Here is a 21,046-nt window from a genome sequence, read left to right on the forward strand (position 1 = left end):
ATGAAGCAGCAAAATTACTACACGTAAAACAACCATGCATAGCTGGGAAATTTAATCACTACTACTGGGCACTTATGGCCCTTGTCTCCATTTTTTAAATTGTAGAACCTCTCAACAAGCTCAATTTTGTAAAAGCTGAACAAGAGATGACTCAAAGTCACTAATTTGGGAGATGTCAAAGGCGTCCATAAATATAATAAATTTATCTAGGGCACAAAACAACTACTTCCCTTGGACCGTAAGTAGAAAAGAGTGATTGCTTCCCTCCTCCCCCTGTTATGAGCCTTACAATGCAAAACCAAAGCAAACAAAGGAGCTTTTAATATTTTATTTCTTTTAAGAGAAAAAGAAATGAAAACAAAATAAATAAAAGAATCACGTTAGGCATCAGCAAAATAATATGCAAATGCATTTTAGTAAGCACCAAAAGCCTGGACAACCCTTTCAATTAATGAACAGGTGAGGTAAAATCAAACGGGTTCATCGGCTCAAACATTTGATCTCCTTTCGAACTACCCAGAAAAAAAGAGAAGTTAAGAAAACTTAAAATACACACAGCCTTGCCTCTGTTAATTCGATGAACTTTCCTTTTTATTCTCCGGTGTTCCGCCAGGCTCAAGCAACGGTTGGATGAGTCTAGCCAAACAGTCGAAACAATAGATAGGCGAAAAGATTAATGAACCTAGCGCGAGTAGGATACGTTTCAGTTTGCTTAGTGGCCTCAAAATAGGTAAAACGAAGTTCGGACTCGAATTCGTAAGAAACCGGAAACACAAACAAAGCGTCAATTGCAAAATATTCAATTTTTGGATTTGCTTCTCTTTTTTTGTTTGCTTTTAAGCGCTAAGCAGATGGCTGTTTTTTAAATTAGATAGTATCACAAAGCTACATGCAGAGGTGTGTGGCTCTCGCTTTTTTTTTTAATTTCTTTTTCTTTTTTTCTTCTCTTATGGGCCCATTCAACCGAGGATCAAAGAGGTAACAGTTATACCGAAAGAATTAACCAGTATTGATATCTACAACTTAAACTTCGCAAAGATGATATAAGCTATGTGAATTGAAATTACATACTTCTCTATGTATAAAAAAGCTAAATTAATTAAAGGATTAGAATGCCATGTTGGTCCACGGTATAGCAGCAAATTGAAAAAAAATTAAAAATTAACCATTAATATCTATATTTTCCAGCTTTAGTGTAAGTGTCATTTAGTCATAAATTAGAACCAGCCCAATCTCGTTTATTAGTAGATTGCATTGCCATTGCCCTGCGTGCCGATTGCAAATTGGGGCAACGCTCTAGCAGTAGTGCACAACTTCTTCGCGTAGGATTTTGCATCACGTAAAAAAGCATCTTGAAGAGGACACTTGCGAAGGGCTTGATGATTTTGTTGTAAATAAGCTTGTTGTTGTTGTTGTTGTTGTTTTACAGGCAAGTCTTCAGGTTCAGACTCTGGAGTCAACTGATGCAACAAGACATTGTTGTTGCCATTCTGGACATTTATCGACTCTTCAACCTCATCAAACTCTTCAGCATCGGTGTAATAGTCTTCATCTTCATCCTCTTCTTCCTCTTCATCAAACTCATCCTCTTCCATATCGCTAGCATACGAGTTGTAAGCTGTTGTGTCTGGAGGAGTGTACAATTGTTGGTTTGCACTGCGTTCTACTTGCGTCTTTTTAACGTGATGATGATCATTCTTGAAAAAGTTGCATCTAATGATCTCCTTGTACAATGTGTGCAAGTCTATCCTATCATTAGGGTTCAATTGGAAGATTGAATCTAATAAACGATTAAACTGAGCTGAAATTGGCAAGATCGATGACAAGATATCCTTTTTGTTATGCAACATGTAATTGATAAACACTTCACTATTGGCGTCATTGAATGATGCAATTGGCCATGGGTTTCTTGAACAGGTAATGTTGATGAATAAAACTCCCAATGACCATATATCACCAGCTAAGGTTGGCAAGTATTTGGAATTTGATTCATTAATGGTTGTGCTTGATGATAATGCTGAAGCAGATGTGTTTGATGAAACTGACGATGATGCTGGTTGAACTGTTTGGAATTGTGACATGTCAACAAGACTCCTGATTAATTTACTAGTATTAAAATTGGTGGTTCTTTCTGGTGCCATATAGAACGACGAGCCTCTGCATGCATTGCAACAAACAGTATCCGATTCCATGGCTAATCCGAAGTCGATCAATACAAGATGCAACTCATTGTAGTCAATGATGTTTGAGTAATGCTGCGAGTGTGGTCTTTTGTAGCCTTTGTTATACTTGACCATGATATTTTCTGGTTTCAAATCACAGTGGTATACCGAGTTTTGCTGGCAATATTCGACGGCATCAATCAACTGTAGCATGGCATTTTTCATAAGTAATTGCTTTTCTCTGTCACAGCGTTTGTGTTGGAAGATTTGTGCATCAATTATGTTACCAAACAAGTCACCTTGGTCAAAGTAATCTAAGAGTATAACAATGGCAAAATTTTCCAATTCATAAACTTCATGTATAGTTACCACATTAGGATGATCGTGTACTTTTAAATGCAATGCGATTTCAGTCAAAAATTGGCAGTCATGTCCTTGACCTTTAATGTAATCAAAGTCAATACTTTTTGGTCTGGGAATAACATGATTGAGGAAATATTGGTAAAACTGTTGTTGGATGAGTTGTTTGTTGGATGATGATGATGGTGATGATGGCGACTGGGCGCCAAAGTTCATTGGTTGTTGCTTCAACACCATCTTGGCTGCAAATTGTTTCTTAGTGTATATGTTTTCAACTAAATATATGAGACCATAAGTACCAGCGCCAATTTTACGGACAAATCTCATTTCTTCGTTGAACATGTATCCGTCCAAGGCCATATTGACGTTTGCTTTTTGTCTCTTGGTTGGCTGCTGTGAGTAGTTGGGCACGTAGGAAGACGTGGTCTCTTTTGAGTCGAATAGTGGTAGTATAGTCATTGTAATGTGTGCGTCTGTGTGTGTAGGCTATACTATTTCTATCGTAGACTGTTTCTGTAGTTGTAGCTGTATAAGTATTATGGTTAAAGTTGTTGTAATGTAAAAGCAGTGGTGATTGATTTAATGAAAAAAGAAAGGGGGGGAAGAAAATTATCATGTGGAAATAGGGAATGGCAGATTCTCTTTTATATATATATAGTTTTAGTGTTTTTTGGTTTTTAGCTACTTTTGCAGACTTTGTTGCAATTCTTTTTTTTTTTTTTTACCTTTTCCGATTTTTTACATTTTCAGTGTCTAATTTGTTATTTTCCGTTGAATCGTTTTCTTTCTAGAATCATTTATGTAAGATGTATTAAATAAACTCCTACTGTGCATACATACAAATTTTACAACACATACGAATTTTCTAAACTCCGGAACGTTTGCTCTACACACTTATTTGTAAACTTTTTTTATCCTTCAAAGTCTCATCCGCATTTCATATCCTATCACCGCAAGTCATGCCTTCTAGGGATATCCTTGCCTCCATTATAGCTGTGGAAAAAAACACAAGTAACCGCTCTTATTTCTCTTCCTGAGAATAAAATTAATTCGTAATAGGAACGTCGTTCCGCTGTATGTAATATTTTATTGCACAATCTACTACGTGGTATGATTATTTTTGTCTATTGTGGACTTAAGAGACCCACAAAAAAAAAATAAATAAAAAAATAAAAATTTATAGAATGTACAAAGCAGTGCCACACAGCAAAAATGCAACAAGCCGAACCAAAAGGAGCAGAAGCTACCGAGGCACAAGTAACAAAGTGACAACACAAATTTTATCCATTTATGAGGATCCCAACAATGCGATCTTGCAATTGATCGGGTCATTATAGCTGGAGCACTCCCTCCCCCCGTGCGGAGCTTAATCTACGACGATTTTGCTCGCTCAAAGAGACCTTGCCTTAAACTCCGCTCGGTATTTAGTTCTATGTTTCATTAGAGCGGATTAAGGCTTATTTCATATCTTCTCCCTTCCGCTCCTTAATCAAATATCTGTATTGCATCAGTTTCAAGTATGAGAGAGAAAGTGTGTGTGTGGCTAATACTTTGTTGGGAGCTCACGTGGCGCTAGCAAAACTTTGGCATGTGAAACATCTGCTAAACTTCTTGAAATCGTTCTCTCGCAAAAGCGAGAGATGATTAAAAGTTTAGACAAAGCAAAGCATTATCTGATACAAAGTATGTAAACACAGTAAAAGCTATTGTATTGCTATCTAGATCGTATCTGGTATTTTGAACGAGAATGTTACAAACCTCGAATTTGCGACACTGAACCATACTCTTTGCATGTGAAATTTTTTATGATGTATCAACCATTGTAAAAGCACCATTAGTTTTTCAACTCTCTTTACAATCATCTTAACTCCTTCTACTGGTATAAGATGACTCAATGGGTACATGGTCCACCTTTTGGTCACGCAACTTTTCAAAAGGCGGACATTAAGTGGCATTGACTTCGTGGCAATTTTTTCTTCGCAAAGCGCGTTCCATAAGCTGATCGGAGATAAGCCAAGAGAGCGTACTCACAAAGGGTTCAGAAAACGCTATCCGCAATCATTGATTCCACTCCTTCTGGTTACGGAACACTATTTGAATGACCAAGTACCTCGCCGTACGTCTCTTATGAATCCTTTACGAGACATGCTTTGGATATCGCTTTAATTACACCCAGAGTATGTTTCTTGCTACGCCTCTCAATCGCTATGGCATTGATGGCACACAATAGTGAGGCATTGTTGCTAACCAGTAATGTAACCGCGGTAAGCTTCAACCTCTGTTTCTATTTCGGAACAAACGCATCAGTTAACCTCACCTGATTTCCTATTTGGGTAATCACAAGCTCCTTTTTTTCCGCATCATCGCTTTACATTGCCAAATTGGCAGAAAAGAAATTAATCCGAAAAAATAGCCAAAGAGAACAAAAAAAAAAAAATAAACCAACTAAAATCCATTAAAACAGATGATTTTATCATTCCACTTTTAATAACTGCATATATCCATGTTTTCAATCACGCCGAGGAAAGTGACAAATGCGGAAATGTTCCCACGCGGAGCTGTAAAACGTAAACAAGCCACCAAACTACAGCACACCTGCTCGTACCTGAGAATGGTATGGTTTTCTTTGATGTCGTTTTGCTTCCTCGGGATATCACACATAGGAAAAAACCGGAGCAAATGAAACAAAAAAGCAAACTTAAGCACATACCTTTTTCAAATACAGACTCAACGATACCTTCCCAGAGACGGCCAAACTCCAACAGAGATGCTGAAGCATGTGTGTAGTCATCTGATTATCGATTTGCAACTGTAATATTCTATAAACCTGTCTAATGACATAGGTCGTGAAGATGTACCTGATCGTTCATTATTTTAAGTCATCATACATAAACTCCGTTAGATAAGTGATTGTGCATTAACTGCGCTATATAGAAGAAAGCTTTTTAGATAATGTGACAGAATTATTTTTATGCTTTTTCATTTGCTAGAGTCCCAACTCCGAGATGATTCATGCAAGGTCAGGTCTTAAATCCATCGGAGCTTATGCAGCACACTCATAGGGCACTAGAGTCGTAATGCAGCGCCGCATTTGGTTTTCCCAGTAGAACCAATCAGATAAAAAAACTTGGATATTGTTGAATCACTTCCTTTCCAGAGCCAAGAAAGGCTGAACCCAAAACGATCCTCTCCCAAGTCCCAAGGGTATTTGTTTGACAGAGTTTGCATGTGAAAAAGAACTTCCTTTTCTCGAAAGACTATTTTATTGTTGTATCAAAATTAGGTTGATCCATCAAGAACGCCACAACGCAAAGAAGATTAACATAGTTTGCACAAAACCAGTATTCCCCTTTAGGCCTGTGTCTTAGTATTGCTCCAAGATGCTGGTAGACCCTAAAGAAGCTATCAATGTTAGTGTGATAAATCTTTCATGAGGTGAAAAAAAGGCATGTGAAAATTTACCGGACTTCAGACTTTGAGCAACTTAAACACGCCCAATTGTGTCGCTCTTTATTGTCAACTTTGACTAAACTGGTATTAAAATTAAGTTTACCAAAAGAGGGTAATGGTTAGGAGCCCTGTGTGATAAACAAGAGATAAGATCAACTTAGACGATTGCATATGATCTTTTTAAACTGTACTTCGTACTTTTCGTTATTTTTATTTTTATTTTAATTCTACTCACTCTCAATCATTCTAGACTCACTTCTAGTAGTTACAAACATTGATCTAAATTTAGAAAATAAATCGACCCCTTGAAATGGGCTTTCAAGAAACTTGCATGTGAAAGTTTCGAGCACGATGTGTTTTCTTTCTTTTTAAAGCTGAAGCAACACTGCAGAGGTCTCAATTAATTCACAAGCTTGTCAATAATTTCAGCGGATAGCAAGCAACTTCCTGTTGCCGGCTTGCTATCAATCACAGCCTCTTGTATTTCTTCTTCCTTGATTTGAGGGAACTCGCGCTTGTAATACGTGTCAATTAAACTGCTAGTCAATCTGGGCAAATTCTCCGTGGAAGTCAAATGCACAATTGATCCACCCCAGCCAGCTCCTGTAACTCTTGACCCATATGCACCATTATCCAATGCAATTGCACATATTTCATTGAGCTTAGAATTTGAGGATTCGTTCAATACATCGAGATCATGCTGTGACTCGTTCATAAGGGACCCAAAGGCTTGGAAAAACTTGGATTCGTCTTCAACTGGCGATGATAGCAACTGGAGTGTTTGCAACACACGCAAACTCTCACGATAAACGTGGAGTGAACGTTGATATAACTTCAATACATCGAACTTGACGGGAATCTTCTCAAGGTATTTCAAATGGAATTCTTCAGCAGTGATGCCCAATTCTTTACAGCATTGCTCAACGGTGTATCCTTTCTTCTCGGTCAAGGTTTTACTAACAACATCAATCATCTTAGACAACTTGGCTGCCCCTTCTTTTAAATTTTCACCATCCCAAGGTCCACAGTAGCCCTCCATAACTCCACGGAGCGAGTATGTATCAACGTTTGAATCCCTTGCAATACCCGGTTTACCCTCTACGCCTAATTTTTTTGCCAATAAATCACCCGCAATTGCCATCTCAACAACACGCAAATTGTAATGGATTGGTGCAGTTTCATACTTGTTTGAAACCTGTAAACTATTTGTAATCACAAATGTCAAGTTCTTCACGGGGAATTCAAATGGGGTTCCCTTTAATTGTGGCTGGAATTCAATGAATAACGCCTTACCTTGCTCTCCGTACACAGAAGCACATTGGTCCATTCCACCATTGTTGAGACCGAGGTAGTGCTCAGAAACAACAGTGATTCTCGTCAAATCTGCTTTGCTGATTTCCTTCACACCATTTGCGTGCAACACAGCCAATGTTGAGGCGACACAGAAAGCGGCGGAAGAAGACAAGCCACCTCCTGTTGGCACAATTCCACTGAACGTAATATTCATTCCTTTCAACTTGTATTTACCTTCTCCTGATTTTTCTTGCAAGAACTTAGCAGCAACTATCAACCCACATTTGAAATAATTTGCCCATGTATGATGTTCACGATCAATAACAAAATCAGAATCTTGTCCAATAGCAACCTTTTCCTGTGGAAATTTGTCAGAGTCGGTATTGGAAATAATTATAAATGAACTATCGTTTGTTGAAACAGCTGCTACAACATCAACTTCGATGGCCATAGGTAAAACAGGGAAGTAGTTATAGTCGATATGGTCGCCAATTAGATTGACTCTACCAGGAGATCTTGCAAAGAATTCAATCTTGTCATCAGGGAAGTTGCTCTTAAAAGATTTAACAAGACTAGCATATCTAGACTTGTGAGCACTAGGGTCAGAATAAAATGACAAATCGTTGAAATATGGAACTAAAGACATTTTGTTTTTGGTTATACAAACTGAGCTAACTTTCTTTTCTTCGTCAAAGTGGAGAAAACTCGAAGTAAATATAAGGACGAGGTGCTTGTAGTAGAAAAGTGAAGCTGACGATTACTCAACAATCAGATTGCAGGGGAAGGTAGATAAATAATACATTAGCCAGGTTGATTGGATGTCGAATTCCCGAAATCTCCTCATATTTTGATATATTTTGTGTCTGAGAAAGATTTCTTTTTTTTTTTTTAACTCTCCGTGACGAAAAAGCAATACACGGCAAATTGAAGAGAAAAAATCAATAAAATGTAACGTTACAGTGAAATTTGCCATACAAAATTAGATCTCAACACACAAAATCTGAAGAGCCCCCCACAGACACATAAAATAACAATAAAATTTTTACACAACCGACCTATAATTTCTCCGAGATTTCTCCACGCCGACACGAAATCTCTAATTTTGTACCTGCTGGGCTATTATTCTTGCCTTACTACTGTGTTGGATAATGGCATTACTCCTCCTATTTGCGGAAAATTTTACAATAGGGGTGGTATCTATCGTATTTTGGGTACGACTGACGTAATAAAAAGATTTCTCTGTCTGCAGATTAAAATTGTCTGATTTTTTTACAAAAAACAACGCCTCATCAGATTATACTGTGCAACCGACTTTTCAATCCTTATGTATGACTCCACTCGTTTCTCCATACTTAATGGCCATGTAACGTTACATTTTACTATCCTTTCGGGCATCTGTGAGACATAAGCGGAAATCTTTTAATATTTGGTATAAATATAATACATCAACCGCATCAAATATTTTCAAACACTAATTCCAAACGCAAACGCAAACACAAGCAACACTAAAAAAACAGCACAAGAAAATGACAGACAGATACATTCTCGTTACGGGTGGAGCTGGCTATATTGGGTCACACACTGTCATTGAGTTAGTCAACAATGGATATAAGGTTGTTATCGTCGACAACTTATCCAATTCATCATATGATGCAGTGGCCCGTATTGAGTTCATTGTCAACCAACATATTCCATTTTTCGATGTCGACTTGAGAAACCGCGAGGAGTTGGACAAAGTGTTTAAACAATACAGTATTCATGGTGTCATTCATTTTGCTGCATTGAAAGCCGTAGGTGAGTCAACTAAGATCCCGTTGAAATATTATGAGAACAACGTGGGTGGAACCATGACATTGCTCGACGTGTGTTCTGAAAACAACGTCAAGACAATTGTGTTTTCATCAAGCGCAACTGTATATGGAGATGTCACTAGATTTGGCCCCACCAAGTATATCCCCATTCCAGAAACTTGCCCAACTGATCCAACCAACCCTTATGGAAAGACCAAGTATGTTATTGAGCAAATGTTGAAAGATATTTATACTAGTGACGAAGCATGGCAAGTTGCAATTTTGAGATACTTTAATCCAATTGGTGCACATCCATCAGGATTGCTAGGTGAAGATCCCCTTGGTATACCAAATAACTTGTTGCCATACTTGTCACAAGTAGCAATCGGCAGGCGCGAGACATTGTCCATTTATGGTGACGATTATGATTCAACTGATGGAACTCCAATTAGAGATTACATACATGTGGTTGACTTGGCCAAGGGTCACATAGCTGCTTTGAACTATTTGAAGAACCTACAAGAAAAAGGGTTGTACCGTGAGTGGAATTTAGGTACTGGTAAAGGCTCCACCGTGTTTCAAGTCTATAATGCATTTTGCAAAGCTGTTGGGAGAGAATTGCCATATAAAGTTGTTGGAAGAAGACAAGGTGATGTGCTTAACTTGACGGCTAAACCTGATCGTGCACATGAAGAATTAAAATGGAGAGCCGAATTCACCGTTGAGGATGCCTGTCGAGATCTTTGGAAATGGACAACTGAGAACCCCTTTGGTTTTGAAATCAAAGGCTACAAGTGGCAGCAGTTTGATGGTTTACACAATCGTTTGCATACTATACAAAACAAGGATTTGCAGGTGAGTTTTTGTAATCGAGGTGCATTGATTCAGGATATTACGGTTGGTGATCAACATGTGGTTTGCGGCTTTGCTGGTGCAAAAGAATACAAACTGAAAGCAAATCCTTATTTTGGAACCACCGTTGGTCGTTTTGCTAACAGAATCAAAAACGGTGAATTTGAGTTGGACGGAGCTAAAATTACATTAACCAAAAATGAGGGTAACAACACACTACACGCAGGAGACCACGGATTTGATAAGCAAAACTTTTATGGACCGGTCATCAAGCACAAGGATGGCAAGTTTACGGCTGAGTTTAAGGTTGTTGATTTAGATGGAACTGATGGGTTTCCTGGGAGTTTAGAGGCAATCGTACACTACACAATCGACACCTCGTCGATCGAGATAGAATATGAAGCCAAGTTGCTTGAGGGTGAATCCACAATTGTCAACTTGACCAACCATAGTTACTTCAATATCTCAAATAACGCCACTATTGATGGTACCGAGGTTCATTCCTCAGTGAATAAGCTACTTGAGTTAGATTCTCAGGGCCTTCCAACTGGTAAAATTGTTTCCAGAAATATTCCAACAACAATATCATCTGATGTTTCTTTAGATGATTGTTTTGTTGTTGACAAAGATTCCAAAACAATAGATACAAGGTCAAACGGTTTATTGCCATTGGTTGAAGCTACTCACCCAAACTCCAACATAAAATTTATTGCGTCAAGTACTGATCCTGCATTCCAGTTTTACACAGGGGATGGTATCAACTGTACTCAGTATGGAAAGAGAAGCGGCTTTTGTATTGAACCATCACGGTTTGTTGATGCTATCCATCTAGATGACTACAAGGGGCAAGTTGTCTTGAAAAAGGGTGACACATACGGTTCAAAGATCAAGTATGACTTTGTCAAGTTATGATTAGTTGTGTAGTACAAAGTAAGGGTATTTGTTAATGAGTGATTAAATAACCACTGTCTTATGATATTCTCTCAAGAAGGAAGAGTACCTATGGCTCTTTGCTTAATTCTCAGGTCGCCTGCTTCAACTTTGCTGGAAAAGGCACTTCCCCCAAGTGTACCAAAAACGCACTGCGAAAAAAAAAATAAAGCTCAGCCAAGTATCTTTGCCAAAACCACTAGCAATGAAAATATACTCCATCCTTATATTGAACAAGGCCGGTGGCCTTATATACCAAAGCGAGATTCAAAAGGGGCTTTCTAAGCTAACAGCCAATGACTATCTCGTTCTAGCGGGAACACTCCACGGGGTTCATGCCATTGGATCAAAACTCACATCAACAATAAATTCAACAAATACAGCAACGGCGTCATCCAAGTCCGCCGAAGACTTCAACTTACAACAGAATGCTCAGATACTATCAACAGGTAGGCTGATGAGCTCGAACAGTAACCGTACGGGGTTGAAAAGTGTCGAGACTGATTTATTCAATTTGTACGTATTTCAAACTGTTAGTGGACTAAAGTTTGTTTTGATAACAATGCCAAACTTGGACACCAGTGAAGTGCAGCGTACTGATGACTTGTTTAAATACTTGTACGTGGCTTATTCCGATTTTGTCATGAAGAACCCATTTTACTCGATGGACATGCCAATCAAAAGCTCATTATTTGATGCAAAAGTTAGAGAGATATTACTTTAGTTTTTAGCATTTAATGTAATTATTTATCTTTATTTGAGTTTCTTTATGGCTGTTAAGCCCTCGTGTAGCGTCACTTTCTGTCTCCATCCAAGCTTGCGTAGTTTTTCTGTGTCCATGGAATAGTCTAAGTCGTTGTAATTCCTGTCCTTTACGTATTCAATATCAACTGAACAACCAAACACGTCGTTAATCAAGCTAACAAGCTCGTTATTAGCGATTGATCCTTCATGCTCCACATCACCTCCAACATTGTATGTTTCTCCGGCACAATCACTTCTGTGCCATGTGATGTCCACGGCATCCAAGAAATCACTGATGTACAAATATCTCCTCTCATTCTTGCCATTGCCGTGTATTGGAACGGGCCTATTCGTCTCCCCGCATTCAATGGTTAAAGGGATTAGCTTCTCTGGGTACTGTCCTGGTCCGTAAATATTGTTTGGTCGCAAAACTGTTATTGGGAGTTTGTAAGACTTGGTGTATGCATTAATGATCAAGTCTACCGCTGCTTTGGTAGCTGAATAGGGGTTTGTTGGATTCAAAGGGGACTTCTCTGATGCTCTTACCACTTCGTCTCCGTACACTTCATCGGTTGAAATGTGAATAAAAGTCTGTATCTGTTCTGGCAGAGTCCTGTGACATTCGAGTAAGTTTTGGGTTGCGAGGATATTGTTTTTGGTGAAAAAGGTTGGCAGTAGGAACGATCTGTCCACGGACGACTCAGCAGCAAAGTTAATAATATCAGTTATTCCATAGTTCCCGGTTAGTTGAAGTAGCTGTTCTGTGTCCTCACTCAAATCCATTTTAATAAACTTGTAGTTTTCAAATCGTTCCAACGGTCTGAGAGTCTCGTAATTACTAGCGTAGTTTAACACATCGACGCATATAAAGTAGTAATCGGGGTATTGCCGAACAAATCGTAAAAGAAAGTTGCCACCAATGAACCCAGCACCCCCTGCAACCAAAACACGCTTTGTATAGGAAGTCATATTATATGATGTGGCTGATTTCTGTGACTTGAGTTGGGCTGGATACTTGAAGAAAAAACAGTTGTCGATTTAAAACATGGGAATTCAGTCTTTAGCTATTTCGTAGCTCACTTCCTATCCTTTGATATATTTCGGATTATTCTCTCGCCATGTTGAATTGGTTTTAGTATCACTTCACGGCAAAACAGCAGCAAACAATTTTTTCTTTTATAAAGTGCCTCCACTTTGTTTAGTAATTTTTCCGTGGCTGTTTCTTTTTTTTTTTGTGTTGTTCAAAAATGTCCAAAATGTAACGTTGCATTATAGTTAAGGCCTATTTGGTGTTCAGTTTTTGGAATTTAGTCTGTCAGTACATTTTGGAAAGAAAAACAAAAACAAAGAGACAATAAAAAAATGTCTGCATTTAATTCTCGACACAAAAATTATTCCCCAACCGTCATCGGGAGGATGTATAAAGTTACAAATTTTCGAATTCTCTCGATGAAGTAATTAGCCCATGTGTTACTCATTGTCTTTCTCTTCAAATTCAGGAGAAACTGCTAGCGCACGAGGTGAGCATTCCCATTTGATTCTATAGCACCCAATCATTATAAATACCAGTTCGATTTTATTTTTTTTCTTTTGCATCAAGAAATGTCCATCGAACACTTACTCAACCCAATTACCTCAACACCAACATACTTGGAAATGACTCAGACTTTTGATTTTACAGATCACTCACACAGACGTTATAACCCTTTGAACAACAAATATGTCCTTTGCTCACCTCATAGAGCCAAAAGACCATGGCAAGGTGCTAAGGAAGAGATTAAGAAGACGATGTTGCCTGAGTACGATCCCAAATGCTACTTGTGCCCTGGTAATATAAGAGCTATCGGAGAGGTAAATCCAAAGTACGAGACGACTTATATTTTTCCAAACGACTACCCTGCTGTCAAATTGGACCAACCTGACTACAACGGAGATGATGGCCAGGAAAACAGTTTGAAGAAAAAGCTATTCAAGACGCAGGGCGTCAAGGGGAAATGCTTTGTAATTTGCTTCTCCCCAAAGCATAATGTGACCATCCCATTGATGACGGTTGACGAATTAACTACTGTAGTAAATACTTGGCAGACATTGTATAACGACCTTTTATTGGAGGCTGAACAGAAAGTTGCACCTTACAAGTATTTGCAAATTTTTGAAAACAAAGGGTTTGCTATGGGTTGCTCCAACCCGCATCCTCATGGACAAGCATGGTGTTTGGATGTTGTGCCTACAGAGGTTGATGATGAACTAAACAACATGGAAAAATACTACAAGGAAAACAACTCGCACTTATTGGGTGATTATGTTCAGTTGGAGATGCAGGAGAAGGTTAGAACTGTCGCTGAGAACGATTCATTTATTGTTGTTGTGCCCTATTGGGCATTGTGGCCCTTTGAGACTTTGTTGATTTCAAAAGAACATTTGAGATCACTACGAGAATTCAACGACAAACACAAACTGGATTTAGCATCGATTTTGAAGGTTTTAACAACAAAGTATGACAATTTGTTTAACACGTCGTTCCCATATTCAATGGGTATCCACCAGGACCCATTTGAGTGCTCGAAGGAGCATCATGATTGTGCTTGGTTTCATATGCATTTCTACCCACCGTTGTTAAGATCTGCTACTGTTAAAAAGTTCTGTGTAGGATTCGAAATGTTGGGTGAAGCGCAAAGGGATTTAACCAGTGAGCAAGCTGCTACCAGGTTGCAGGACTTGGATGGGGAAACTCACTATATGGATTTAGTCAAATAGAACATAGTATTGTACAGCTTATTATTATTTTCAGTTTTCCCTTTTTGCATCTTGGTACAAACATGGACAATTTTTTTTTTTTTCGTCTCCTTCTTCTACTAGTCATCTCATTGCAATAACATAAACACCATCAATTCCCGCCTCTACAATGGCTGAGTTTGTAGAGTCAACTCCAGAAGTAGACTCAGCGTCTGATACAATCACAAAGGTAGCCAAGCCTCCACTTGACTCCAGAATCGGCAAGGACTCGCCATTTGTTTTCGGTCAAAGATATCTTGAAAATGAGGATGAAGTTTTCAACCACAATGCGTGGGACCACGTTGAGTGGGGTGAAGAGCAAATCAAACAAGCGCAGGACATGATTAGTAAGCAGTACGATCACCCAGTGAAAGAGTTTGACAAAGCGTTATACAATCAAAACCCAGCAAAGTATTGGGATATTTTCTACAAGCACAATCGAGAAAATTTCTTTAAGGATCGCAAGTGGCTACAAATCGAGTTTCCTTCATTATACAAAGTGACCGCCAAAGATTACCAAGAGCCAACGACAATTTTAGAAATTGGCTGTGGTGCCGGTAACACGTTTTACCCTATATTGAATCAGAATGAAAACAAGAATTTGAAGATTTACGGTTGTGACTATTCCAAAGTAGCTGTCGATTTAGTGCGCTCTAATGAAACTTTTGCCGAACAAAACAGCAAGGGTATTGCATTTAGTTCGGTTTGGGATTTGGCCAACCCAGAGGGAAACTTGCCGGAAGGTATGGAACCAAATTCAGCCGATATTGTGATTATGATCTTTGTGTTTTCCGCTTTACATCCTGATCAATGGCAACAAGCGGTTAAAAACTTGTCCAAGGTTCTTAAACCGGGTGGTGAAATATTGTTTAGAGACTATGGGAGGTATGATTTGGCCCAGGTGCGTTTCAAAAAGGGAAGATTGTTGGATGACAACTTTTACATACGAGGTGATGGCACACGAGTTTACTTTTTCACTGAAGAAGAGTTGGAAGAAATTTTTTGTATAAACGGTCCCTTTGAGAAAGTCAAGATTGCTACTGATAGAAGGTTGTTGGTCAACAGGAAAAAGCAGTTGAAAATGTATCGAAATTGGTTGCAAGGTGTATTTAAAGGATAATCATGACTATATACAAAACGTTATCTGGGTATTTAAAAGTTTGCCAAATCTCCAACAAGGATGTATCTGATAATTGACTAATTTCTATTCCATGTGTATACGGATAGGTTATTTTGCACAAGTCATGCATTGTTTCCTGCATCAATTCAGTCAAGGTTTGGGTTGGACGCGCTGGAACCTGACTCATGGAATCACTTCCTGGTAAAAGTATCTTAATAGGTATGCCCTTTACTGACTTGATGAGTTTGTTATTGTAATTGTTGTATGGATTCAAGTTTCTAGATACGATGGAAAATAAGTAGCTTTCTGAATCTTGTTCGCTCATTTGCATGATGGCTTTGGCTGATCCATTGACGACAAAAATCGATTGCTTTAATTGGTTTTTCAATACCTCATTTAGACACTTGGTATAGTTTATGGATTCCTTATCGTGGTGCGTGAATGGCATGACATATTCGACGGGATAGTTTTCATTAATTCGTAGATTCAATTTCCAGCAATGATCTCGATCACTCGCGTGTGCGGGAAGATACAAGTAATCAAAAAGCACTCCAATCGGGATGTTCCATCTTAATGGGACATTTTCAAACTCTAACCAGATAGGGCCCTGTATTCTTTCATTGCAGAAGTTTTGAAGATACGATATTAGTGGTGGATAAAGCATAGGTAGGTACGAATTTCGAAACGCTTGAACCAAGTATTCAACTCTTTGTCCATTTATGTCGAGATATATTCTGATGTTGATCGACCCATTCCATAAACGTTTTTTAATCTCGGTTCTATTGTCTATGTCGGACATAAAGTATACATTGGAAATAAGTCAGGTACAACAATATAATTATCCAGCGCCGAAATTGAGATTTTCCGTTTGTGTTGCGCGAACAAACAAATTTTGTTCGCCATGAGCCAGCCATCGCTTGTGTTCGTAAGTAGAAAATTAATTGTTCTTCAGCATCTGTTGATACAAAAGTATTGTTTCTTATTCCCGTCTTCTTTTAACATACATCTCGTACTTGCTAAATGATGCATTGTACGAAATTACATGGACCAAATGATGTTCAAAATGAACAATATATGCAAGAATTACTATGATCTGCATATCGGCAATGCATGCAAGTGAAGAAAGGTAGACCATATTGCAAGCAGTGGTGTCAGCTCAGGAACTAGTATATATATAACCTCACACAATGCCCCAGCAATGCTATAACACTGGTGAATCTTTCAATACAGGTACCAAAATGCAGAAACAAAGAAATAAACAGGTTCTTTCCGTCAATGATATACCACCGTCGATCCCCGCATTTAACAACCTTGACTTGGCTCATGCTGTAGATACATTCAAACCATCCCATTTCGACATCAACGAAATGCCGCGAGAACTTCCTGTTTATGATAAGGGCACGGGAAAATTTAAGCGGTTCATAAAACGAAGCACCCCGAGAAGCAGAGTTGTTAGTGCTCCTCCCATAGTGTCTGGGTCATATATGGATAAGGAGTTGCCTACTACACCTTGTTACGATATTATTGAACCGATCAATCCTGTGTTAAACAAAAGGTCTAACCGGTTATCAAAAGTATCACAAAATCCGAGGGTAGTTTCAGGGCCACAAGTACCACCAAAACACTCTAGATTTGATACCGATCCGTGGGATGACAGAAACACTCTGCTTTATTCATACAAAAGTTCAATAGAGCTGTGGTTGAACACACTGCTGCACTATATGACGGGAACATCTCCTTCGTATCAACATGCACCATTGAAGCAGACTGGTTTATCGAAGGACTGGAGTACAATTTCGAATTCTCCCAAAATACGACCAGAAGTTCAGAGACGCCATTTTACTGCCCATCCGTTACTCAATTACTCGACAAGTAGTGGTGCTGATGATTTATTTTCAGGCAAAGATGAAGCGTGGTGTTACCGAGATTTGTATTGAAACTAAGATGGAGGCTTTACTTTATTTCGCTAAATCCTGTAATAATATTGCAGCTTGCTATTTATACTCATTACAAAAAACTTCGATATACAAAGCACATACCTTTTATAGCTTGGTAATCAATTCATCGGCTTTATATTTATCCAAGATATCCTCAATACCGTACTTCTTGGCGATTGTAGGACTGATGAAACGGCCACCCAAGTAGTGAACCTTGTTGGGTCCACTCTTCACAAATCTTTCAGCACAAGGCTTTGGTGCTGTTAAACTGATCAATCCAGCAGCGTGTATGTCAATGTCAGTTGGTCCTTCATCAACATCCCATCCTGAAGGGATGTCCACTGAGAATACCGGTGGTAGAGAATCGTGGTTCTGAGAAAGGTAGCCAATGACATCATTAAATGGCTCTCTGATGGGTGGTTTGAAAGAGAATCCAAAAATTGCATCCAAAGTAACAGCCACTTCACCTTTTGTACTAAGCAACTGCTTTATTTCATCCAAAGTCGAAACTTCTTTTATATCTAGATTTTGCAATTGTTGAACTAAACGGTTGATTAACTCACTTTTTGATGATTTTTTGGGGTAATATATAACTGGTTCGTAAGCACCCCAAGTTTTCAAATGACGAGCGGCAACTAGTCCGTCTCCTCCATTGTTTCCTGGACCAACTAATACTAATACTTTTTGCAGCGGTGAAGCTGTTTTCTGTGGGGGGTATTGTTTGTAAATAGCTTTTGCAACCGCTAATCCCGCAAGCTCCATCAATTGGTCAATGGAAAATGCACCAGTTGACATCAACTCTTTATCAAGCTGAGCTGCAGCCTTTGCTGATAACGTTTTGAAAGCTGCTGACATAATTGGTTGGCTTGAGATGAATTGTATTTGATTGAGTAGAAAGAATGCCTGTAGATAGATCAAAAAGGCACTTTCAAATCAAAGCAATTATTTCAAAAGCAACTGTATGGAGCATAGTCATATGATACATTAATGGTAGCGCTAGATCCCCTTTAGTCGACCCCTTCCTTGCCCCTTTGAAGCCAACTTGAGCGAGGATATTCAACAACCATTTTAGGTCTATCTTCAGTGATAATTGAAATATTTTTCTATTGTTTGTCTCTTAGACGCCACGAGTAGCGATGATTCTACACTCAATGAAGATTGTCGCTTATTCTTTTCCAGTTTGTACTTTAGAAGATGATTTACGTGTCGTTCTGCATATAGAGGATATTCAAAGACGCAATAGTGTGGAATGCGACACGAAAGACAAAATAACAAAAAACACAACACAACAAATATGTAGTGAATATTGTTTTTTTTTTTAGGCAATAAAAACAAAAATACAAAATGGAAAAAATTGTCAAAGATCAAAAGATCAACAAAGTTACAACCCTTCAATTCACAAGGGCAAAGGAAAGAGAAGGACGCAGATATATACATCCACCACTTATTTTGATAATATTCTAGACTATCCTTATACTCCATCAAGCCAAAATAAAAATATACCCCACTATTCTCAACTAACTGCCTTACGCTTTGCCCAAGGTAAAAAAAAAAACCTTAGAAACAAATTTCACCACGCAAAATTTTGATTAAGGGACACGCTTTATTAAATCACCAACGTGTCAAATTTCTCCACAATGGACCTGTATAACTATGAATCACCAAGTTTGAGGAATGGTAATGGACCTTCTTCACGCCATTCTCCTATCATCAATTACCGGAAAGATGCCAAAAAGGCAGTCAAGTTCACAATGATGGTTGTCGGTGAACTGGGAACTGGTAAAACAACATTTGTTAATAGTTTATTAAACAAGAGGGTCTTGGACCATCGTTATGAAAACCCATCATTGGGTTCATCGCTTAAAGACTGTGAAACTAAAACCTTGGCTTTTACTTCTGCCAAGTCGGTGGCCTTGCCTAATACATCAATGTTGACTAGAAATGAGTTTAATCCAAATACTATTGACGAAGAGCCCGGTATTGCCTTAACTGAGACCAAGGTGGAAGTTGTTGACGATGATAATCTTAAGTTAATCTTGAATATTATAGATACTCCGGGATTTGGAGAAAATTTGAACAATGAGTTGTGTTTTGTTGAAATCGAAAATTACTTGAAACAACAGTTTGATCTTGTTTTGGCAGAGGAAACACGTATCAGAAGAAACCCTCGTTTTACTGATACTAGAGTTCATGTCATGCTTTATTTTATCACTCCAACTGGACACGGATTGAGGGAACTTGACATTCAATGTATGAAAAGATTGTCGAAATATGTCAACATTATTCCTGTTATTGGAAGGGCTGATTCATTTACTTCGAATGAGTTGCAACATTTTAAACAGCAGATTAGAATTGATATTGAAAAATTTAACGTACCAATTTTTCAATTTGATAACTTTTTGAATGAATACGATGAAGAGGAAGATTATGACTTGATACAAGAATGCAAATTTCTTTCCAATTTGCAGCCATTTGCTGTCATTACATCAGAAGAATCTTTTGAAATTAGAGACAAGAAAACCGGTGAGTCTAAAATCATAAGGGCAAGACAGTATCCTTGGGGTTTGGTAGATATTAACGACACTACGATAAGTGACTTTGTCATTTTAAAATCAGTCTTGTTGGGTTCGCATTTGCAAGATTTGAAGGACTTGACACACGACTTTTTATACGAAACCTACAGAACTGAGAGATTAACAAAAGTTACCGGTGGTGGCGTTTTAGATGATGATGAGTATGAGGATAGTGAATTTCACGACACTGTTGAGCACCATCAAGGTGAAGGTAAAGGTGGAATATCAGATGCTGCTATTCCGTCGTTATCCAACTTGGCACAACTTGCAAATGAAACAAACGATGGTGAAATTACGACCCAGGGCGAAGGTTTGGATAACCATTCTCTTGGTTCGTCACATTCTTCACTCAAGAAGTCTACTTCGATGTTGATAGATGACAATGCTTCTTCTAATTCATCACCCTACTTGAGATCACACGGAAACTTTAATTCAAGCACTTCCACCACTATAGTGAATGATAAAAACCCCAATAGTAATGCCTTTAAAAGGCTATCCATTGGTCCTCAAAGAAACCAATTGCGTCAAATTTCGGAAACTGTCCCCTATGTCATTAGACATGAAAGAAATCTTGAGAGACAGAACAAGTTGGAGGAAATGGAAAAGGCTAGTGCTAAAGAATTAGCTGCGAGGGCGGCATTATTGGAGAAGAAAGCACATGAGTTGAAGCTAAAAGAGAAGAATTTGTTGAGGCAGTTGGAATTGGCAAAACAGCGTAAACTGAGTGCCAGTGAAGTCTCATCAAAGGCAAGTGAAAATGTTGAAGTGGTTAATGAACATGATCATTCACATCATGCACATGAGTCAGTGGACCCTAACAATGGCCATATCCAAAAGGATGAAACGTTGACAGACTTGCACTCGATAGTAAGTGAACAACATCAACATCAACGCTAATGCTTTGATAAAGGTTTAGAAGAAGACAACTAATTCATGTTTTACTTTAGTTTTTTTGTTTATTTCCAAAAAGAAAAGAAAGAGAACATCCTTTGAATACTGGTGAAATACATTTGTTATTGAGAATTTCCCTGTGAAAGTTGTCATCATTGACCTGGAGTAA

The 21,046-nt window shown here is 38.4% G+C and overlaps 10 protein-coding genes across 10 annotated transcripts; 5 read left to right on the plus strand and 5 right to left on the minus strand. All coding sequences in view use genetic code 12, as the record gives it.

Moving 5' to 3' along the window:
* Positions 1-1,241: 1,241 nt before the first annotated feature.
* SHA3 (putative serine/threonine protein kinase) lies at positions 1,242-2,981 on the minus strand (the record flags this gene model as incomplete). The annotated part of the gene is made up of 1 exon (XM_051817857.1): positions 1,242-2,981. The coding sequence occupies one exon, from the start codon at positions 2,979-2,981 to the stop codon at positions 1,242-1,244; it is 1,740 nt and encodes a 579-aa protein (XP_051668920.1).
* Positions 2,982-6,372: 3,391 nt separating this feature from the next.
* Positions 6,373-7,911, minus strand: GAL1 (galactokinase; the record flags this gene model as incomplete). The annotated part of the gene is made up of 1 exon (XM_051817858.1): positions 6,373-7,911. One exon carries the CDS (start codon positions 7,909-7,911, stop codon positions 6,373-6,375), a length of 1,539 nt encoding a protein of 512 aa, XP_051668921.1.
* An 880-nt stretch (positions 7,912-8,791) lies between these two features.
* Positions 8,792-11,561, plus strand: CANMA_005475 (GAL10; the record flags this gene model as incomplete). Its single annotated transcript, XM_051817859.1, has 2 exons — positions 8,792-10,797; positions 11,099-11,561. The coding sequence occupies 2 exons, from the start codon at positions 8,792-8,794 to the stop codon at positions 11,559-11,561; spliced, it is 2,469 nt and encodes an 822-aa protein (XP_051668922.1).
* Positions 11,562-11,590: 29 nt separating this feature from the next.
* Positions 11,591-12,550, minus strand: GAL102 (Gal102p; the record flags this gene model as incomplete). Its single annotated transcript, XM_051817860.1, has 1 exon — positions 11,591-12,550. One exon carries the CDS (start codon positions 12,548-12,550, stop codon positions 11,591-11,593), a length of 960 nt encoding a protein of 319 aa, XP_051668923.1.
* A 687-nt stretch (positions 12,551-13,237) lies between these two features.
* On the plus strand, positions 13,238-14,338 carry GAL7 (UDP-glucose:hexose-1-phosphate uridylyltransferase; the record flags this gene model as incomplete). Its single annotated transcript, XM_051817861.1, has 1 exon — positions 13,238-14,338. One exon carries the CDS (start codon positions 13,238-13,240, stop codon positions 14,336-14,338), a length of 1,101 nt encoding a protein of 366 aa, XP_051668924.1.
* Positions 14,339-14,486: 148 nt separating this feature from the next.
* ABP140 (Abp140p) lies at positions 14,487-15,476 on the plus strand (the record flags this gene model as incomplete). Its single annotated transcript, XM_051817862.1, has 1 exon — positions 14,487-15,476. One exon carries the CDS (start codon positions 14,487-14,489, stop codon positions 15,474-15,476), a length of 990 nt encoding a protein of 329 aa, XP_051668925.1.
* Positions 15,477-15,482: 6 nt separating this feature from the next.
* CANMA_005479 (uncharacterized protein) lies at positions 15,483-16,611 on the minus strand (the record flags this gene model as incomplete). The annotated part of the gene is made up of 3 exons (XM_051817863.1): positions 15,483-15,525; positions 15,596-16,255; positions 16,481-16,611. 3 exons carry the CDS (start codon positions 16,609-16,611, stop codon positions 15,483-15,485), a joined length of 834 nt encoding a protein of 277 aa, XP_051668926.1.
* Positions 16,612-16,663: 52 nt separating this feature from the next.
* On the plus strand, positions 16,664-17,413 carry CANMA_005480 (uncharacterized protein; the record flags this gene model as incomplete). Its single annotated transcript, XM_051817864.1, has 1 exon — positions 16,664-17,413. One exon carries the CDS (start codon positions 16,664-16,666, stop codon positions 17,411-17,413), a length of 750 nt encoding a protein of 249 aa, XP_051668927.1.
* Positions 17,414-17,518: 105 nt separating this feature from the next.
* On the minus strand, positions 17,519-18,268 carry CANMA_005481 (NADHX epimerase; the record flags this gene model as incomplete). The annotated part of the gene is made up of 1 exon (XM_051817866.1): positions 17,519-18,268. One exon carries the CDS (start codon positions 18,266-18,268, stop codon positions 17,519-17,521), a length of 750 nt encoding a protein of 249 aa, XP_051668928.1.
* Positions 18,269-19,050: 782 nt separating this feature from the next.
* Positions 19,051-20,883, plus strand: SEP7 (septin; the record flags this gene model as incomplete). The annotated part of the gene is made up of 1 exon (XM_051817867.1): positions 19,051-20,883. The coding sequence occupies one exon, from the start codon at positions 19,051-19,053 to the stop codon at positions 20,881-20,883; it is 1,833 nt and encodes a 610-aa protein (XP_051668929.1).
* Between the last annotated feature and the right edge of the window lie 163 nt (positions 20,884-21,046).

The sequence above is a fragment of the Candida margitis genome, assembly GCF_024628925.1.
Source record: "Candida margitis strain CBS 14175 chromosome Unknown scaffold19, whole genome shotgun sequence".
In the NCBI taxonomy this organism is placed as follows: domain Eukaryota; kingdom Fungi; phylum Ascomycota; class Pichiomycetes; order Serinales; family Debaryomycetaceae; genus Lodderomyces; species Lodderomyces margitis.